The sequence below is a fragment of the Sabethes cyaneus genome, chromosome 1 (genome assembly GCF_943734655.1).
Source record: "Sabethes cyaneus chromosome 1, idSabCyanKW18_F2, whole genome shotgun sequence".
NCBI classification, from domain to species: Eukaryota; Metazoa; Arthropoda; class Insecta; order Diptera; family Culicidae; genus Sabethes; species Sabethes cyaneus.
In genome coordinates this window covers 137701298-137724165 of record NC_071353.1, presented here as the reverse complement: position 1 = coordinate 137724165, position 22868 = coordinate 137701298, and the positions used below count along the sequence as shown (strand labels likewise).

Here is a 22868-nt window from a genome sequence, read left to right as displayed (position 1 = left end):
GAATCTGACATTTTATGCAGGTAGAATCTATTCGAGTTTGACATCTCATAGGTATAGCTCATTTCCTTGCAAGCATAAGCATAATTTTCTTGTAAGCATATTTTCTTAGCAATCTAGGAGGAATTTGCCACGACGGTAGAAAAAGTCAAAGAAAAGTCGAAAAAAATATGTTCTACTTCATGGAAAAATTTCGAAATCATTCAAAATTTCCGTAAAAAATAGTTGAACGCGTCTCATTTTGTAGCTGTGTGTGCATGGAAGAATGATGCATCTATTTTAATTTAGACATTTGCACTTCAGTCATCAAAATGGCGTCCAAGCAAGAGGAGCAATGGGTCAAAATTTTGCTCGTGCATCGCAAAAACTCGACCTATTCGCATGTTGTGCTAGTAAAATCGCCTAAAGTGCGTGAAATGTGGTCACCAACGTGATAAAAGTGTTCGGGGAACGTTTGTCGACAACCAAGAAGCATGAATCGGATGGATAGTGAAGTCCAAAGCCGCAGGAACCGCAAAAAGGGCGACTAGCCCTTTTAAGCGCAACCCCAACCTGTTTTAGACGACCTAAAAACGTTTAAAATGCGTCAAAAAGGAAAAACAACAAAGAGACAACTAATTTGTTGTCTTGACAAAAAACAGGACGCCGAAAAATGGCAAAAAAGTAAATGAAAATACAACCAAAAACGAAACTAAGACAAAAGACGATGAAAATATGACAAAAAGACGACGAGGAGGCGACAAAACAGCAACAAAATGACAAAAATGGCAAAAAGTTGATGAAAAAATGCCGAAAACGCGTCAAAAAGCGACAAACAGACCATGAAAAGATGGCAGAATTTTTTTCCTCTATGGACTCATCACTGCGTCCAGTATTGTGTCCCGGGCGTTTTTTGTAGTCTGCACTGCATTTCTTTTTACTATTATCGCTGTTGAATGAGCAACAAGCTTATATATTTTGTATGCGTGCTTGCGTGTATTGGGTTTACCCTTCCTTCAGAGCTTTACACACTCGTTCCTCACTATCCAGTACTATCCCATGTTATAGCCAGAGTTTGAAAAAAATGACAGCCCTGCATGAAGGCGAATATAAAACGCAGCGCATACAGTTTTACCCCTGCTAGTGTTCTTTTATTTGTCAGCCCATAGACGTGACTACTGAACTGCTGACAGTGTTTGTTTTTCTTAGTTTTTTAGCCTATGTTCATGAATTACAGTGCTGAATAATTACTCGACTAACCTGTTAATCAATTTTCTTGCTCTTGACTGATATTTTAGATCTCAAAGTCTAGTTTTGGCTAGAGGAAACTAATTAAAACTTTAGAGGAAATTAACTAAAAAATCTTTATGATTATTGTAATTCCGTTTGCCATTGTCGGTAGTTCAAAAGGAATGAATGATTCACATTTGATTTTATTCACTATTGTTGGAACAGAATGTAGACTATAGAATGTACAGAACAACACGACCATGAACGCTAGTGATTCACTCGGATCGTTGGTTTCAGGCAGGCTTGGCATACACTTTTCGCTTCGATTTTGCTCTTTTGATTACTGCATCTCAGCCAAGCAAAATTTGAAAAAGTTACGTATGGGGTGTTTGTAGAATTTGTTATTAACTACAATATTGCTGAAGTAAGCATTACTGTGCATTTTGTATTTATGGCGCTATAAGGCTGCTACCCTCTTGATAGCAAAGATAAAACTTCACTTTCTTCAGCAAAATTATAGATAATTACTAGCTCTACAAATGTCCCATACACCACTTTTTCAAATTCTGCTTGGCTGAGGAGCAGTAATCAAAAGAGCAAAATCAAAGCGAAAAGTGTATGCTAAGCCTGGTTTCAGGTTGGCAATTCTGCGTTCATTTCATCTGTACTAGAAACAGCAAAGAATGAGCAGTATATTGCATCAATTCAGGTGTATTGCATAAATTGAATATAAGATTTCTAAGCATTGATTATAGCTGTCCCTGACGAGGACTTATTGCGTTTTTCTGACCAGAGCACTTAAACTATAAGCACAGAAAAACAGACATAACACTTGGAAGAAAAATCTATAAAAATTATCGTGCCACACGGTTTGCCTGAACACTAGTACCATCTATGATCGACATTCCCAAATATCAAATAGCAACAGAAGTATCCCTCGAACTAGCAAGTATTTTTTATTGGGCATTCCCCTCCGTTCGTTAAAAAGCGCCACTTTGACAAATGCGGAGACATTCTCAACTGAGCCCAAATTTGAAATGACGGTTTAATCGGTGCGAATAATGGAAAACGAGTGTTATGTTTATTTGTCTGTGCTATAAGAGTGACTTTTGCAATGGAAGAGATTTCATCGGAATACTACAGAACTCAGCATGAACGAAGGATAATGAGGTACCTGAGTCACTTAACATCGAAAAACCAGGACCACTCGCTTGTCAAAGCAGACTCGGTAAACTTGCGGCAACGGAGCCCCCCCGAACAGGGATGGCACGATCACTTTGACTCAATTCACATTCATTTGACAGTAGCGTCTCAGCCAAGCAAAATATGACAGAGTTTTATAAGGGACATTTGTAGAGTTAGTTATTATCTACAATTTTGCTGAATAAAGTTTTGCAGTATCTTTCCAAGTTACGGCGCTACAATGCTAGTAACTCGTTAATGACTAAATGAACGTTCACTTAGTCACTAAAGAGGTACTAGCATTGTAGCACCGTTAATACAAAAGATACAGCAATACTTTATTCAGAGAAGTTTCAGATAATAACTAGTTCTTCATTCTTCCCATATATAACTTTTTTTCAAATTCTGCATGACTGAGATGGTACTGTCAAATGAATGAGAATTGAGTCAAAGCGGTTGTGCCATCCCTGTCCCCGAATACCACAAAAATATGACACTATTAGAGACGACAAAAAAGATGACGAATACGAAAAAAAGACAACAAAGAGATGGCTAAAAGACGTCGTAAAGACAACAATAATAAGACGGAAAAACAACGAAAGAACGACGAAAAGACAACGAAGAGGCGGTGTATAGTATCCAGTCAGCATAGAAATTAGATATATCATTAGCAACGGAAAATAATCAACATTCTATAACGGACTCTTCGTCTTGAACACTACAGGCAGCAAAAGATTGCGAAACGACGACGAAAAAGGATGACAAGGCGAAGGATGACAAAAGGATGGTAGGCGCAAGATGATTCAAACAAAAGGAAGTCGACAAAAATACGATGGAAACTCGTTTAAAAACGTTGAAGAAGCGAAAAAAGCGCCAAAAAGACAATAAAAACGAAGAAACGATTATTAATAGATGTGGAAAAAGCGATGAAGATACGATAAAAAGACGATAAAACAGCGACAAAAAAAGCAAAAAAAAGACTACAAATGACATCATCAAGAGAAGCTAAAACGTAAAAGAAAACTTCAAAAATACGCCGAAAAAACACAGGAAAGATGCCAAAAACTACAAAAAAAACTAAAAAACAATACAATATTAAAACAAACTGCTGAAAACGGACGAAAAGATGATGTAAAGATGCCAGAAAGCCGAATAAAAAGACGACAGCAAAAGCCGACATTGTATCATCAAATTTTCTTGCGGAAATATCGGAAGTACAACGGGCCGCGGATCACATCTTTGTTGATTTCAAAGCAGCATACGATACAGTCGATCGAGACAAGCTATGCACGAACACGGTTTTCCGGACAAACTGACGTGACTAATCAGAGCTACATTGGATCTATGTGTTTCGTACGCATCTCTGGGACCCTCTCGAGTCCCTTCGAGACGCGGCGAGGGATGAGACAAGGTGACGGTTTATCCTGCATGCTGTTCAACATAGCTCTTGACGGGGTGATCCAACGAGCGGGCATCGAAACGAGAGGCACGATTTTTACCAAGGCTAGCCAACTTCTAGGCTTTGCAGATGACTTCGATGTCAGAGCCAGGAACTTTGCGACGGCGGAGGCAATCTACGCCAGACTGAAAGCGGAGTCTAGGAGAATTGGGCTAAAAATAAATGCGTCGAAGACCAAATACATGAAAGGTCTCCCACGGACGGTAACCGTTGGCGGCGACGAACTAGAAGTGGTAGAGGAGTTCGTGTATTTGGAATCGCTGGTGACCGCGGGCAACAACGCTAGTAAGGAGATCTAGCGGCGCATCCAAGCGGGAAATCTGGCCTACTTTGCCCTTCGTGAAACGCTACGATCAGAAAGCATATTTGACGGAGTACAAATTGAAACAGAGAGTGGCGGAGGCGTATGAATCACGAGCTACAGACACTGCTTGGGGAGACTCCCATCGTACATCTAGCGAAAGTTAGCAGGCTACGGTCGGTGGGCCGGGCACGTCATAGGGATGCCGGACAACGGTGCGACGAAAATAGTCCTCGTCAACAACCCCGCCGGTACCAGGAACAGGGGGTCCAACGTGCACGAAGGCTCGACCAGGTCGAAAGCGATTTGCGACTTCTGTGACGACTAGGAAATTGGCGACGAGTGGCCCAAGACCGAGTTGAATGGAGACGAGTGCTTGAAGCGGCACGAGCCATCCCGCCTCTACGCTGAAGAAGAGGAAGAAGAAGATAAAAATCTGTACGACGAACAAAAAAGACGAAAGGTGAATGATAAAAGATCAGAATGAAGTAAGTCGAGCGTAAGTGTCCTTAAATAATTTGGTTCGAATCGCAAGTGTATCATTATTGGTTTCAAAAAATATTGATTTCCTTCAAATTCTATCAAGCAAGAACAACAGGAAGTGCGTTAAAAAGTGGTCACACATGCTGCTTCTTGGGCAGCAGCTTTAGACGGTAACCGGAACATGCCTTGTCTGGGCACCTTTGTTCCGAAAAGCAATACCAGTAGAAGCAAATAGATATTCTAAGTGGTATTCATGATTTTAACTAGACTTGAACTGCAGTTTGGACCCGGTATTTGCCTTTGGAATTTGGATTTGGACTCTGAGTTCTGGATTTGGACACTGGATTCGGACACCGCATTTGTACTTTGGGTTTAGAATTAGAATTTGGAACTAGAATTTCGACTTTGAATGTAGATTTTGATTTTGTACACTATAGATTTAAACTCTAAATTAGAGCACTGAATTTCGACTCCGGATTTGGACTCTGAATTTGGACACAGCCTTTCGATCTTGGACATGGAATGTTATTATTTTTGTGATGTGATTAAATCTTGAAAGCATAATTTAGCATGTTTCCAGTAACATAGCAAAGCCTTGGACTTAAACGTCAATCAAAGGCTTGACCCTTCTTTATCGATAGACTTCACTTAAACCCACATACCAATTGTTGTCACGAGAAAATGGGGACATATTTTACCGTCATTTTGAGCAAACCGCTACGGAACATTGCTAATATGTTTTTGTCAACGACATATTGACCGGGGCATTGAAACCTACCCGTCAAATCACTACAACATTGCAACATTTGCATTCTTTGTAGATTGCCTCAAAAGGTATTTAACTACCTACTCTTTTTCGCCATGAAGCCCGCATTTCATTAAAAAAAATGAGACAAAATAAACCCTAACGATGAGCAATACCTTAGAGAATGGATTCTATCTAGGATTAACATCTACCTAGAATCACATAGTGTCATAAAATCACTCATTAAAGACGCTGAAGCGAAACGATAGATAACGCTCGAAAGCTGTAAGCTGGTTGAGTTGCAGGGAAATATGCACCGAACTTTTTTTATTTTGTTGATCGGTAGAACATAAAAAAGCAGCCTCAAAGATGCGAGTTGTTAAAAAGCCGGCATTCAGCCGGCAAATCGAAATGCGATACCTAACAGCTGCAAGTGGCGAAACGGGATGCATTCCGTCAATGTGTGTGCACCATAATAAATTATGTAATCTATGCCTAGAGGCAACCATCATCATCATCATCATCATCATCGCCAGATTAATGTGATGAAAAATTCGCTTTTCCTGCAGATCCCATTAAAGTTATTCGAAGAAATTTTACTACATTTCCCAGGATTGATTTAGTACAGAAATTCGTTCAAAAACGGTTCGGATAAAGGCACTGTGGATTAAAACCACTGCTAGTGAATTGACGTTAAGCGGTTGCCACAGATTCCATGAGCAAAGATCTTCTTACGGGAATAAAAAACGCTGACAAATGGGCGAGTTCCACGGTTTTGAAGCCTCATCCTGAGAACCCTGGGACCGCCGGTCCGAGGGACACCCTAATCGATTGTCAACATTGTTTTTCGTCAAGTCCACCCGAACGAAGGTATATTTTTAATTCAAAACAAACGCAATTTATTGCATCGAATGCCTAGTGCTAGCTGCCGTGTTAACGAGCAGTCGAACACACGCGCCCGCTCGGAGCCGGCGCGATTCCCCAAGCTGCTGAATTCTATCGACCACGACGACCGACGGAACGTGGTGCAGCAGCTTCGCCGGAAAGGTAGATGATACTCACCGTCGTCACCGCAGCATAGCATGCAGAGTAGTAGTGCTGCTGCCACGCATATTTTTAGATCGATTACGAACTGTCTAATCCACGGCGTGGCACGGCACGGTACGCGGCACGACGAAAAATGTGGGCCAATAAAAAGTAACAAATTTCAATCTTTCAATTTAGTTTAATTCATTATTGCGCCTGCTGCTGCTACTGTCTGAATTCAACACGGTGACTGATCGAAGGTGGCTGCGACAACGAGAGAAAGAAGGTCACTTCAGTCTGTTTCTGTGAACAACGTGGTTCTAATGTGAGTTCCAACGGGCGAATCGAGCAGCGTGTTGAGCCGATAAAAAAAAGATCAACAATTAACGATGTTGCAACGAGGTGCATTCTGGAGTGCCTTGTGCCGGGTGCTGAGCAGAGCATGCAGGCATAGATCCGATCGAGTTTCCGAGGAAAGAATTTTTCCGAATAGGTGAAAGAAAATGCAGCGGACCAGGGGACTCTCGGATATGCGTACAGTTTACTATAATTAGCTGTGATCTCCCGTTGGAGAATGAGTCTAGCGGAAAATTCTTCTGGCTGCGCGGTAGGAAAAAACGCAAACAAAGGATTAAACTCGATTACGAGATGCTGCACTACTGCTGCCGTTGCCGTTTCGTTCGGTGGGCAGTCGAACTGTGACTGTCTAGATCAAAATATTTTTATTTGAAAGTGTCTTTGGGCCGACAGGCAAAAATGCGTACACCGCTTAGAATCCGCCTCAGTTCCCTTTGTTTTGATTCGACCATGCCGAGGGAAGTTTAGAGAAAAAACATAAGCTTAGAATTCCGCTGTAAACGCCACCCACGTCGCGTTTTTATGTAATGAAGGAGCTAATTTATTAACGAATTGCCGGCGATCTCTGCTAAATTTGACACGTTACACACTCGCTGACACTAACGTCTCCCATGCCAGGGCGCCATTTTACCACCTGTCATATACCCATCACAAGCGCGAGCGTTCGCTTTTTTGGAGGTGCGAGCAGAACCGGCGTTTATTCTTCAATTTATAATCCAGCATATTTCACCACCTGCTCGGCACTTTCACTCTCGCGGCTGCGGCGGCCGCGGCGGCGCTCTAATCTGTTCGCCAGCCGTCGTCGTCATCCGTCCGAAAGAGCCGTATGATTTTACTGGCTGCCCTCCTGTGGTGGTGCCTTAAGCGCAAGGGAACGCCCCCCGTTCGGGTGCGCTCTTTTTTCACTTCACACCTCACGCTAATTATTTCCACTTTTAATTATAAACAGAACATCACAGCACACAGCCCGGCCTGGGTGAGATTCAATTACCGGCTGGTTGTTTTTCGAGACAGATAGACAGAGGGACAGAGAGAGAGAGCATCGCCCCACACATGTGACACGCACGACGATGATACGTTGTGCTGCGTGCTTGTACGATGTGAAGATACGACGGGGAACCTCCAAAACATGGCTAAGTGAAAGGTGCTAACATAAATATGACCACTTTCGGTCGATCTCCTGCGATCTGATCGTCAACCAGGAGCGGACGCTAGTGCTGGTGCGATGGAACAAATGACATCGATGAAGTAAGCCACGATTAATCAGCCACCAGGAAGGCACTAACACGCGGTTCCATGTTCCGGTGGACATCGCTAACAAACCGGATCTGTGCGGTGGTGCTGTCAAATTTTCCATGGGGATTGGGGAGTCAATTTCAGTCTGAATATGGACCGATCATTTTGGCTTTTGGTTGTGACAAACATAAATTTATTGTTTACCGCAATAAGAGTCACTGTTCCGAATGTGATCCAACAATCATCTATTACAAACAGTGATTTTGTTACTACGCTCTACATAATCAAATAACTGGCAACTCTGCTGGTAAAAGTACAAAACAAAAAAAAACAACCTAATTGCAATCTCCAGTTTCAATCATAGAAGGATTCGTATGGAGGAATTCTACTGAAAATTCGTGCAGAATACGTTTCTTATAGAACCAGGAATCCAACAATTGAAATCTCCGGGATATCTGTAGCTATCCTTTGCTATGAAACAGGAATCCTCAGGAATCTAAAAGCAGGAATCCTGGTCTGTTAGAACACAAGTTTCGGTTAGTTTATTACGCGCACTTTCCAGTAGTTAATGTTCATTTAAAGGTAATGTTATTTTAAGGTTTCTGAATATGGGCCCGCAACTGATTCATGCTATCTAAAAGAAACTGGCCAAAAAACGTCATGCCATTAATCTGTGGTCCAAAAAAGCCTAAAGTGAAACTTTTTCCTAACGTCTTTTGCTTTCATTTTAGCAAAATAGAGTATTTTGTTCCAATGAATACTTCCTATAATATGAAAAAGTCAAAAGTTAATCAGGGCTTACTAACGGGTGGCAACTAAAATTTTGGAATTTTTTTCTCAAACTGTCAAAAAAATACAAACATACATGACGAAGATCTGATTTACCGAAATTAAAGATACATTATCCATTATTGAAAAAACAATTAGTATACATTTGCAAACGGTCCGTAATTGGCTATTCGGCGAAGCTTTCGTTTGACGTTGAAACAGGAGCGTTGTACGGCCGTCATGTCAACTTTGCGAATGCATCTCTTGATTCTACCAATCAACTGATTGCAATTCGTGGCTCTCCAGTTATTTTTGTACACCAAGCAACCCGAAGAAATCTTGGATTGGGCGCACTGAGACAGATTTTTCGGGTCGTGGTTTTTGGGTAAAAAATGGGATCGAATGAGTATTCAGGAACGATTGTGTTTTTTTTTGCGTAATGCGATGATGCTCTATCCGTCCAAAACACGTATTGTCCATCTGCATGATATTTTTGTAGAAATGGGCTCAAAATTTTCTTCAAATATTCGTCTGGTGCATCTTAATTGATAGCCAACCAGAGGGCTTGTTGTTGAAGAAACGAGAAAGAGAACATTGTCCTTCTGCGTGCATAATTTTGGCTGGTCTTCCACTTTGGTTGGGTATCTTAGGATATGGTAAACAGTCGAAGGCGCAACATATTTGCTTTTTAAATGTTGTACCGTATAGTTTTTGCCGAGTTTTCTGTGGCAGTTCGTAGAAGTATACAACGCGCTCCCGAAATGCTTCTTGTTTCGACGCCATTTTTACTGGGCGAGCATAAACAAAACAAAATATATTAACAAATAGAGGAGAGAGAGAGCTAACACATACATTTCTCATTTCTCGCTGAGCTTGTTTGTTGTTGAGCCGCGAAAAAATTCCAAAATTTTAGTGTTCAGACATCTTGCCTTTGAAAAGTTGTAGAAAATGTAAAAGCAAGCAATTTTGTTAAAGAAATGACATTCCTATCTCTATTGGATGCAGAGTTATAGAGCATTTTCTTTGAAAGTTCCTTAAAAATTTATTTTTTAATTCTTAACTTTTGTTAGTTGCATCCTACAAGAATATATTATTCTAGGTAATCATCGAAACACTCAAAACACACGTTTTTGCAGAAAACTGCAAATCTCCCGGGCCTTGCCTTGTAAAGTTAGCGAATATTTAAGCTTTTATTTTTTCCTACCGTCACGACCTATGTGGAGGAGAATAAGACTAGTGGAGACGTAAAATCAGTGCTTCATCTGAAAGTTTAGGTCAAGTACCTCAAACTTGTACAGGAGCCGCTTGTCCCCACCCACCCATATTGGAGTACGGCAAGCACATATTTTACAATTCGTAAGGAATTTTCCAAGAAAGTGCTCTATAACTCTGCACCCGATGAAGATACAAAGACCATTCCTTCAGCAAAGTTGCCTGTTTTTACATATTCTACAACTTTGCCGAAGAAACCATGTTTCTTTCTCCCACCACAAAAAAACGTTTAATGCTTTCAAATTACAGGGGCCAATAAAAAAATGAAATAAAAAATGAAAATGAAAAGAGGTTAGGAAAATCTTAGCATATTCGGAGTGATTCGCGATTAGGGCGCAACTAGCAAAATATAAACAAATCGTTTTATCACACCATCAGCCTTAAAAAGGCTGATAATATCCATAGCAAGAATCCTTTCTTCTGTTTTAATCGCTAGAATTATTTAAAACAAGTTTTTACTGATGGGCGATAGAAGTGTTTAATCAAAACACAAGACAAGTTGCAGTTTAGCCCCTTTCCTTGTTATGAAGTAACAGGCTTATTTGCAAATCGTTTTGTAAACAGGCGGTAGTAAAGAGCGAAACTGCGTTGTTTCCAAAACACAGGCGTATGTAAACAGGCGAAACTAAATAAAAAAAACCAAAACAAGGCGAAACAGAGCTGGGCGAATTTCATTGTCATTGTGCTTTGAGGCTCATTTCAAGGACTTGAACATAGATTTTGAGCCTGAATGCACAGATTTAATGCAGTATCGCTGTGAAATTATAAGATTGCTTTATTCTACATCAATTTATGTCTTTAAACTCGAATTTTGTCACTTTTTATTAAATTACGACTTGAAAATGTACTTGCAAATTATCACAGTGATATTCTTCATTGTTTACATTTTGCTAGTTGTCCCCTAATCGCGAATCACTCCGGATAATTTACTAGAAGTAAACCTAGGAGTACCTCAAATGATAACAGCGTTTCGGCTCCCGGTCTCGAAGAGTTCCGGCGAGAATTGGTCAGTTGAAGAATAATAGAGCCACCGAAAAAGGACCGCTGGCAACGGTATTTCATAGATCGGTAATTCACTAGATAATTCATAGATGTGGAAGAAGGAGAACCTACCGGAGGTGATGTTTCCCCAGATTTTGTTACGTCGTCTATCCCTAACAGCAAAAAATTTCGTAGGGCACTATCAGGTGAGCTTCATAGGGGCCCAAATTTTTACTCTCCGATAAATCTGTCAGAAATATCGGGAGTACAACATGTACAACACGTATCATATTTTCGTGGATTTCAGGGCAGCATACGATATAGTTAAGCTCGAACAGCTGTGGCAGATAATGCACGAAAACGGTTTTCCGGATAAATTGACAGGAGCTAGTGATGCTGTACGTTCGTGTCTCGGGGACATTTTGGAGTTCTTTCGAATCGCACAGAGGGTTGCGGCAAGGAGATGGACTGTCCTCTATGTTATTTAACATCGCTATTCAAAGTGTGGATTGAAAGAGCATAGAAACAAGAGAAACGATCTTCGGCAAAAGTAGCCAACTTCTGGCCTTCGCAGACAACCTTGACATCACCACTAGAAACTTTGGGACGGTACAGGCAATCTACGCCAGCCTAAAAACCGAAACCTGTGCTTTTTCACAACCCCACCGGTATCAGGAACAGGCTCGAACGGGTCGAAAGCGAGTTTTTCAAATTCCGAGATGCCTAGACAAGCGTGGATCAAGTTAAATGGAGCGAACTGTTTGAAACAGCGTGACCCTATACAGACATCGACGACGAACCCATGAATGGACAACAAAATAAGGCTTTTTGGAGTAAAAAGAAAACTTAGTTCGTGCTGTGACCAAAAGTGGAGTTCAAAATCCAATGCCTATTATCGCGTCAAGTTGATAATCTATTCTCTAGGAAATGGAAACAACTGAAAAGAATCCCCTTGAGCAATCTTTCGTTGATACGTGCCCAGCTCCAGCTTCCAGCTTCGTAACCGGTGCACAACAGAACTTTTCAAGTCGCTGTTGCTAATCTACTACCAGAACGTGCGTGGACTCTGAAGCAAAATCGATGATCTTTTTAATACTGTTGCAAATTCGAACCTCGAAGGAGTCGTCTAATGGAAATCTGGATTGACGATAGTATTTGCTCGCTACAGATGTACGCAGGGCGCCTTTTAGCCGTCTTTAAGCGCGAGTGTAAGCATAATCTAATCTAATCCGTTGCGTTAGTGGGGAGTCAATTTTTGAAGACCGTATAGAGAAACGCAAAGAATCAAGTAGAACCAGAAATAATACCCAATTCCATTCCAACTCCATAAAATTAAGGGAAAGGAAAAAAGTGTGGACCTCCCGTACTAACGCTTTCTATATGCAAACAAAGGTTATGTGATACTACGAACCCTCAGGACCAATTAATATGCAGGAGACACTCGAAAATAAATTCGTGTGGTTTAATGGTTGCCTAAGACTACAGTTTTAAGATCAGGAAGTGAAAACCTCCGTCCCCGCAGCTCCTAGCTTGGCTACTCAATCATACAAATTGGAGTATTTCCAGGTATGGCCACGTGGAGGCGCTAGGTAGGGGCTTGAGATAGTCAGGGCTATGTCGAGTGCTTCTTCCTAGTCGCTTTTCATACTTTCATACCCTCAGAAGCGATCGTAAACATAATCAACAAAACAGCAGACAATCTCGCGGTGGCGGTGTGTTGATTACCGCGCCTGACTGCTAATTTACTACCACAACGTGCGTGGACTCCGAACCAAAATCGACGATTTCTTTTACTATTGTGGCCTTCAGCCTTTGGCATAATCATTTTAACAGAAACTTGGCTTAACGTGACAAAAGCATTCACAAACTCGAGTATGGACTACTCGTGATTAGGTATTTAGCTGGACTTCATCGAATCTTAGTCGCTAGTTCTTGTCGGCGTCGGCAGACTTGACGACGACCATCTCTTCCTAAATCTAGAATAGAAAGGCAATAGGCAAGATTATTGCTCTTTCCCTTCCTGTAGTTATTCTAGCTTCATGTCGTATGACTGACTTTTGAAATCAGATCAGACTCACTCGCTGTCAAACTCAGATTTGGTACAGGGACAGCTGAAAGCGAAACAGCTTCGGAATGAATGAATGAATGAGTCTACAATGGAACAAATGTAATCATATTGCGATTCGCTTCTATAACCGAACATCGTTGACGACAACATTTTGATTTCATTCATCCCCATTGTTTGTGAAGGTTATTTATAAAAACAGAATGTTCAAAAAACCACAAAACCGCTTTAAGCAAAGAAACCGAACTAGATTTTCTTCTCAACGGAACGGAAACGGAAACGAGCAATGACAGGTGAACCAAGAACAACCAGCCGCTATTTTTTAACACGAATTTTGCAATCTTTCTCAAAATGTTGATCCCCTTCTAAACGACTAGAATTACATCCTTCTGCTAGCGAGCTAATTTTTCTTGCCCCCGTCGACCTGGCTGACTGGCTGGCAGACGTATTTTTCATTGATATTGCTTTCTTTTTTCCCGCCGCGAATCAAAACACCTTTCGGTAATTTTTCATACCGGGCCGCGGCCGTGTGTCGCCGCCAAGGACAGGTGTGCTCGTCCGTCGCTCGCGGGTGACACGATTGTTTGCTCATCGCTTCGCGATGCACCGAACCAAAGAGCCGGTGTTGATTTATTTTGACTCTGGTAAGCCCAGCTCGGGCCGAAAAAAATGTAGGCCGCGCTTTATTGCTCTTTCTCACACATATTGTTAGCGACGACGACAGACAGAAGACCGTCGTCTGCGGAGGACGCCGCGCGAGAGAAAGGATTTTCCTGTGTGAATATTTTTATAACGTCGGTGATTTGCCGCGCCCGCCCGCCCGCGACGCGGTCTGGACCAGGCGAAGCCGAAGCCGGAGCAGCGGCAACAACCAGGTTAGGATCGGCGAGGAAACAAAAACAAATTTATTTGCCTAATATTTACTTAATTATGATTATGTGCTACGATTATTTACAAAATATCGCATTATTTATGACAGGCAGACTCCATTTTTCTCCTGATCCCTGAACAGGCAGGCTGGCATCCGCTGATGCTGATGGAAAATTAGGCAGCGGAAAATAATCGACACCGGGTGCTTCGAGTGGCGGTAAAACGCTTAAATCATTTGCGACTGCCACACGGAAATTGTCCACCGGCGCTCCATGCTACCAGGTCCTCCCAGCAGAGTGTCGTACGGATAACGGATGGCTTTGCTGACACGTGGGGTTAGCAAACTTCTTCAATTTGATGACCGATTGTCGAACCGACCGAGACCGCGGTTGAAATTTTCCGATTGAAAATAGTGCGGTTAAGTGGTGAAAAAGCACGAACCACATAAATCATTCGACGATAAATTGAAAAATTGGCTCTTCAGGAAAGGAACAGAATGTGAACGGCCTGCTCCTATTGGGTTGGGTCTATTTGCGGAAGAAAATTAAAGAAAAGCTACCGAACCGTCATAAACAATAAACGCTCTACACCTGTCACTTTCGATCTCTGCAGGGTTTTTTTGCGAAACCTACTTTGACTACTTTGACTATAGAAGAGCCTGTCAGAGTAGAACAACCCGGTCGGAGTGTTTATGGCCGGCACGGCCAGCAGGCTGGTAACCCTATCGGTACAACTTTTTCTCCAGAGCCGATCGTTTGTTATGAAAAAAAAGTTGAACAGAAATAAAGAGTGAACTCGTTTCTTTGGAGGAGATACGCACCGGGGAAAAACTCCTTATGAAACATCACCGTTCGTTCGGTTCGTTCGTTCGTTAGCTTGCCAAGAAACGATCGATGTTTATTTTTAGAAGTTCCGTTTTTTTCGCTGCTGCTGCTACTGCTGCCTTTTGCTGCTTCCATAAAGGCGTATTGGAAAAATTATTACCTCCTCTCCATTAGTCATGCTTGAATGGAAGGGAGAAAACTCGATTGCAGGTGCGACGAGCAGGAAAAAAATGTGAACCAAACCAAGGTACACAACACGACGGTAACGACGACGACGACGACGGCGGGGGCGATATTAATAACTTGGAGAAAAGTACAACGTACTGCGTTCCGTTCCATTCCTTTGCTGAGCTCACCCACTATGGACTTTATTTTAATATAACCGTGGGTTGTTTCTTTTTCTGAACAAATTAAAATTTAAATGTAATAGAATGTTGCAATCTGACCTTGTTACTAGTCAAATGCAGGTGGGTCTTTCCCATCAAAAAAGGCCCTGCACAACAACAGAAACATTTTTAGGTTACGTTGGTCTTTTTTTCAGTGACCGCTAGTTGCCTTTGTTGCCACCGAAACAACGATGGGATCGTTTCGAAGTTATGCTTTTGAACTCCCTATCACTGTCGGAGCAATGCTGGGAATGATAAAAATTTAATGGATCCCCCAAACCTGCCATCATACCGTCATCGTCATCCGTCGTCGTTCGATCACGGCACCACCACCTCACCTCGGCCGGTCGGTAGTGTCAGCGAGAGCTCCCAGGAGCTTGTTTAATTTACAACATACAGAAATCGAACGTGTAAAAACAAAAATATTTTGATTGCAAACGGAAATTACTGGTGCAATGCCGCGTTGCGGTAGTTTGCGCACAGATATTCGTCGTTTTTTTCCGCTCTCGGATTTTTATTATTTGAATTTTATTACATTTTCCCGTCCATTTCATCATCCAGCTGGATATGCGGAACAGAAGCGTTTTGGCATGTGTCTGCTATCGTCACCATCCGCCCGGGGTTCGAAATGGACGCGCATTTCACGCGTGATTGAAAGTGAACTACATACATACTCTCCGATTTGCCTGGTTAATAAAATATGGTGTCAAAAATATAAAAATAAAGTCTATCAAACGGTTCGAACACGCCGAACCGACGACGCACGACGTAACCCCGCTTGCACCTATCACAAAATCTTTCCAAACAAATCTTTCATTTCATTAAACTAACCTCACTTTTCTACTGCTGCTTCAAATGCTTACACATCGCCCACACTAGGTACTGGTTCTTATGGCCACACGCGTGCCTACTAATCAGGGCCTACTAATTTCCGCACGAACACTATTGAGAAAAGCATTAAAATTGGTCTAAAAATGGTCACTGGCGTGCCGAGGCTGGGCCACACAGGTGAACGTGCCCCACCACGCCACTGAGAAATCAGAGCTGAAATTAGACTTTATTGAGTCGTCATTGATTCTGTAAGCTTTCAAAAGCAGTTTTTTTGTTTGAAACAAAAATTCTGTTTATGAAAATATGTTCTCTGTGTTCAGATTGGCAAGAAGAATGCAATGAATACACTTGGGACTAAAAAGAGAAAAAAGTGGAATAGATGAAAACGGGAGAGAAAAAGAGAGAGAACGTAGCAAAAAACGAGGATACTGGACGGGAAAAATAAAGAACGATAGAGAAAATAAGAAAAATGAAACAAAATAAGGAAAAACCATAAAGAAGACTGCGAAACCTAGAAAGAGAATGAGGATATACTCGGTTTACCTCAATTTTTCCCTAATTCAAAAAGTCAAAAAAAATTGACATTAGGAGAAAAACAAGAAAGAGCACGAAAGTTGGATAAACGGGATAGAAAAAGAGAAAAAATGCGAGATAGAAAAAGAAAAACACCAGCATGAATAAAAGAAAAATGAAAAAACTGACAGATTGGACCCCAATCCAGTCTCCCCAGACAGAAAACCAGACATAAAAACGAAAAAAAAGTGGAAAAGAAGTAAACGAGAGAAAAAAGGAGGGTTCGTGAAGCAAAAAACGAGGGAGACTGGACAGAAAGAGATGAAGAGAAAAGAAGAAAAATGAGAAAAGAAATGAAAAACCTTAAAGAAACGAAAAAAATGAAGATAAGCTGGACAGGAAAAGAGCAAAACGGGACAAAAAAGGAACACAACAGGGTATCAAACGAGGAAAAGAAAAGTAGAAAGTGCGAGAGCATGAAAATGGAGAAAGGAGACTATGAAAGGTGGAAAAACGAAACAAAAAAGAGGATAAAATTGAGAAAAAATGAAAACATAAGACGAAAAGGATAAAACGGAAAAGAAAAACAGAACGTGACTGAAAAAGGAGGATAAGTAGGACATACTAAGAGGAAGAATGGAACAGACGAAAACAGAAATGCGAGCAAGAAAAGGAATTAAAAAGCGAAAAACAACTCGAAAGTTGAACAAAAATGACAAAAGGAGACAATAAAAGAGTAAAAAGGGGCTAGAATCGAGGGAAACAAAAAGATGAAAAACGAAACAGCGTAAAATCAAGACGCAGGAAAAGGGCGAAAAACGGGACAGAAAAGAGAAAAGAAAAGGAACATTGAAGAAAGAACGGCAAATGAGAGAAAAAACGAGACAAGAAAGAAAATACGGGACACAAAACATAGGAAATCAAAAGAAAAAAAATTAGCGCAATAGAAAAAAGAACAGCAAAAAAGATAGAGCAAACGTGAAAAACAGATCAAACGGGATATAAATGGAGAAAGATGGGAACAGAAAAAATGAATTAAAGAAAAAAGTTAAATGGAATGAAAGAAAAAAACCGAAAAAAGGGAGAATAAAAGGAAAACCGGAGAGGAAAGGGAAAACAGGGAGCAAAACAAAATAGAGATAACAGATAAGACGAAAACAGGGGAGGGGGACGCCACATAAAAAGAGAAAAAGTAGAAAAGAAGGAAACGGGAGGGAAAAGAAGGAAAACAAAAAACGAGGAAACTGGAAAAAAATGAAGAACAAAACAGAAAAGCCGAAAACCACACAAAGGGAACGAAGAAAATGAGGATAACGGAAAAGGAGTAAAAACGGGACAATAAAGAAGGATAGAAAGGGGAAAAGAGAAAATGCGGGGCATGAAAACAGAGAAAATGGTACAGAAAAGGAAAAACACGGAAACAAAATAGAAATGGAGAAAACGTTAAATACGGAAAAGACAGAAAAGGAGGAAATGCAGAACATAATGACAGCGAGAAAGGAACATACAAAAAAGAAAGGGGAGTTCAACAATGACAAAACAAAAGCCGAGACCGAAGAAACGAAAGAAGTCGAGAGTTGAACAAAAATGTCAAAACGAGACAAGAAAAGAGAAAAAACGGGCCTGAAATCGAGCGGAAATGGAAGAAAAAGACAAACAATGGAACAGCGGAAAATCGGGACTCAGGAAAAGGGCGAAAAACGGCACAGAAAAGATAAAAAAGGAACAGAAGAACCAGCGGGCAGATAATAAACGGAAAATGAGAGAAAAAAGAAAGAAAAAACGAGACCAGAAAGGGAATGCGGAACAGAAAACAAGGGAAAAAACCGCTAGTTTTCCTTATTGGTGTGGATCCGTAGAAGATTTTCCGAACGATTGGCGCAAAAATATTTGAAATCGATCGGAAAACTACTAAGCTATTAGCGCTCAAAATCATTCCTTTTTTTGTAACGCTCGCATTTTTTAATTTTTTTAGAATTACACCCTACCCCAAACCTTGCAATAAAACGTAGTCCTACGTTAAAATAGCGCAAGAAAAAAAATAAATCGATACAGAAAACGAGGAAACGTAATAAAGAAAAGAGGCAAAACGGGATATAAAAGGACGGTACTTAAAATGGGAAGAAAAAGAAGAAAAGAAAAACAGAAATAAAGTACACACGACAGAGACAGAAATGACGGCAAAACGAGGTATCGAAAAGAAGAAAAACGGAACAGACGGAGTCAGAAAACAAAATAAGATAAAAAGAGTTGTAAAAAAACGAAAGTTGGAAACGAGAAAAAAAAGGAAAAAAGAGAAGCCAGAAAATGGGATATAAAATTTCAAAAAACAAGTGAAAAACAGGGCTGAACATAAGAAAAGATGGGAAAGAAAACGAAGAAAAACGGAACATTGAAACTGAAAACACGAACACGAACGATTAATTTCAAGCAGTGTTGCTATTCATCGATAAAAGTACTGATTCCGCTCGAAACACTCTCAAGGGTGATTCTAGGACGTCAAATTCGTTGACAATTCTTTTCTAGCTGGGAATTATTTTATGAAAGTGAGAGAAAAGTAAATTAAAACTTACGCTGATAAGTAATCAGAGATTCGCCATCCTACGATTACTCCATTTTTTAGGCCAGCGCAAAAAAGAAAAATCTGAAAGGTCTCCTCGGTCCCACCTTTTTTACAACGAAAAATTTTATCTCCTCAATAGGTGAATGAAGCCAACATTTTTCCACCGCTCAGCGACGATGATTAACTAGCTCGCTTCTGCCTGTGCCTATGCTGTTTGAGAGCTAGCAAAGAAGATACCATCTTATAAATCAAAAATGTTTTAAACTTTTCCGACACTCACAATGATTTTTTTTTTCTCTCTCTCTTTCTTTTCAGAGCTGCAAAGTGTGCCACAAGCAGTTCGCCAACGTGTACCGGCTCCAGCGGCACATGATCTCCCACGACGAATCGACGCTGCTCCGAAAATTCAAATGCACCGACTGTGATAAGGCGTTCAAGTTCAAACATCACTTGAAGGAGCACGTGCGCATCCACTCGGGGGAGAAGCCGTTCGGGTGCACCCACTGCGGCAAGCGGTTCTCCCATTCGGGTTCCTACTCGAGCCACTCGACCTCGAAAAAGTGCATCGGCATGGGACTGAAGCTGAACAACAACAACAGCACCAGCGTCACCAACAACAATAACAATGGCAGCACCAGCCCGGTCGGAAATAAATCGGAAAAAAGTAGTCGCCGTTCCGGTTCGTACTTACCCGGAGGTAGTCCGGCGGCGGCTGGCCTGTCCAACAGTCAGCTGTCGAATGGCCACAACCCGAGCAACAGTGCAAATCCAACCGCATTCCTACCAATGTTGCCCAAGTACCCGCCAAACTACGAAGCCATGAATGCAGCTTTCCTGGCATCGTTTCACAATCCCTTCTATCCGATGGCGTCACTCAATCCGGGCAATCCAGCATTCAGCCCCTATAGCATACAGCGCCTGCTGCAGCTTTCGGCGGTTGGCGCCGCCGCTGGATCTGCTCCCAAACTGGAGGGCATGGAGTCTGTGATTCTAAAAAGTCAGCAACAGCTGAAGCAAGACATCGAAAGCAACTCCAAGACCCCCAGCGGCCAATCGGAAGCGGAGGATATGATCGACGAGATTGTGGAAGATGCTACCGAAGAGGAGGAACCCAAACTGGTGATGGATGTAGATGATGATGATGACGACGAAGAGGAAGAAGAGGAGGACATTGGAGAGCGTGGTCAGGAAACCGATGTCACGATGTCCGAACAAAAAGACATCAAGGTAGATGACGACGATGATGAAGATGACGATGGAGAAGACACCGTTAGAATGTCCGCAGGGCATCCAACTCAGATTTCTCCAGCAATGACCGAACCCCAACCTTCAACATTCTCACAAATCTCATCCGACAGCGAGTACCGCAACATTTTGAACGATATGAAACAAAAAATTCTCGATGTCGCTCATCGTATGTCGGCCGGAGATCAGCTCGTACAGAGACAGTCCCCTCCAGCTCCGCTGGAAAACGAACGGATCAAGCTAGAACGGCCGGAATCGGTATCGCCCGAACTTAACATCGATACCGATAACTACAGCCCTACATGTTTGCCACCCCCGCCAGTTTCACCAGCAATGATGGCAATCAAGCGTGAACACAAAGAGGACGTCGATGTCGACAACCAGCAGCCGGCAAAGAAAGCACCTCTTCTCCAGTGCCAACAGTGCAAGGCCACCTTCAACCATCAAACGGAACTGGTTCAGCACGAACAAGTGCTGTGTCAATCGTTGATGTTCCAAAAGCAAATGGCCGCAGCAGCGGCTGCGGCAGCCGCCGCAAACAGCTATCTGCCAATGAACAGCAGCAGCGAGGACGATGGCGATTTCGACAATTCCAAACTGGTTTCCGAGCGCAGTGGAAAGGTTCGCGTGCGAACCGCCATCTCCGAAGAACAGCAGAACGAATTGAAAAAGTATTACGCCCTAAACAACAAACCGAACCGGGAGGAGTTTCAGATGATTGCCAAACGAGTTGGCATGGAAGCTCGTGTGGTTCAGGTTTGGTTCCAGAACAACCGTTCAAGGGAACGCAAAATGGGCAACTTGGTACGTCCTCCCGTACCAAGAGAAACACAAAGTTCACCCATTTTCCCCACAGGACCGACGGCAACCGCGCCGACCGCGGGTGAAGCGGCGGAACAACCGCTTGATTTGTCGATCAAGAAAACCGACTCCAACCCGTCTAGTTCACCCCGCTACGGAACCGCCCCGCTGACTCAACCTGAAACCGTAACGTTGCTGGACGAAGCTATGAATCTCAGCGTAAAGTCTTCCCGTAGCTCCACACCGTACAAGGGCCTCTACCCGTCGTACACTCAATTTTCCGCGGAAATGTTAATTCGCCAAACACCATCACCGAACGAAGCGGCCGCTCATCCGCGCCAGCAACAAATTCGACCTCCGGCCTCGGTTCCCAACTATCCGCCGATGACACCCACCGCTAGTGGTTTCGTCGGAATGGATCGACTGCTTCAGCAGTTCTCCCCGGAAATGGCACGAGGGCCGGTGCGAGCCGATAGTCTTAGCCCCGGCGCAGAGAAACGCGCCTGGCGTGATCTAGAGCAGTACGAAGCGGCCGTAAAACTCCACAGTCAATCACCTTACGACGAACACAAACTGCTCCAGATGCAATCGATGCTGAACGTACCGAAACGAGTTCTTGGCTACTCCAGCGCGAACCACGGCGTCAAAGAGCTGCCGGACGCCGAGGGACAGTATGTGTGCGACCAGTGCGATAAGGCATTCAGCAAACACAGCTCCCTTCAGCGGCACAAGTACGAACATTCAGGTAAGTGTGTCCATTCACATCTCGGCGTGCGGTATCAACCGCGCGCGCCGGCTGCTATGCTGGGTGGCTTCTTGTTCTTGTTCTATTCCGTTCTGCCAAGCCAAATCGAAGAAACTAGAGCACGACCTCCGACTGCTATACACTTGATAAGAGCTGACCTGGACCTGGGGTGTCATTTGGCGGCGGCAAACGTAAACGGTCGACCACTGACGTCACTGCCTGGCCGTCTATGCGCGCCCTAGGAGTAGTGCGGTGCGGTGGCGGGAGCCGCCGCTTACTACGTTTCAAGATTTACGCTAGGAAAATGTTTTGTTCAGTGCGCTGCTGTTTGTGTTTGTGTTGTTTTTGTTTTCCCCTATTTGAGCAGTGGCAACTCAAATACGGGCGGGGATTTTGTGCAACGCTGTTTGTTCCCTCTTAAGGCCCAGACACAATGCATACGGATTTTGCTACGTTGCGGAAATTTGACAGAAAACCCATGGAAAAACTGTCAAATTACCGCAACGTAGTAAAATCCGTATGCATTGTGTTTGGCCCTTTAAGGTTGAAGGTATGCTAATATTTTGCTTCGCAAAACTGGTTTTAAAAATGCAGTAAGTGCGTAATTCCTCTGTTGCGTTTAATTTTCCAAATCTTCAAATTTGTTAATGTTTTACTTGTTAAAGGCCAAAGATGCAATCTTATCTATGCGATTTATACAATTTACTAGCTAACCCGACAAACTTCGTATTGCCACAAATTAACCTGTGTTGTACATAAATCATGAATCTCGGATGATCTTTGTCACTTCTCGAGTTTTGCAAGCCCCCCAGTGGGCGGCGCTTCCGACGGCGAGTCACCGGCAACACTCGCGACCGGCTCGTCCTGAATGATCTAGTGTTACTATAGATAGTTTTTGTGGTCTTGTTATTGATTAATGTTTTATGGAAGAGTCTCGAATTTCTCGAGTTGGATTCTGTTTTATTTGTATGAGAGTCCATATCCCCCTACCACAGGGGTGAGAGGTCTC

General features: G+C 42.5%; 1 protein-coding gene across 1 annotated transcript in view; it reads left to right on the top strand.

Annotated features, from left to right (window-relative positions):
* Nucleotides 1–22868, top strand: part of LOC128737209 (zinc finger protein 1) — a 96557-nt gene that overhangs the window by 64324 nt on the left and 9365 nt on the right. Inside the window, exon 4 of the mRNA XM_053831803.1 lies at nt 19384–21859. Within this exon, the coding sequence (XP_053687778.1) occupies nt 19384–21859 (2476 nt within the window). The remainder of the gene's footprint in view (nt 1–19383; nt 21860–22868) is intronic.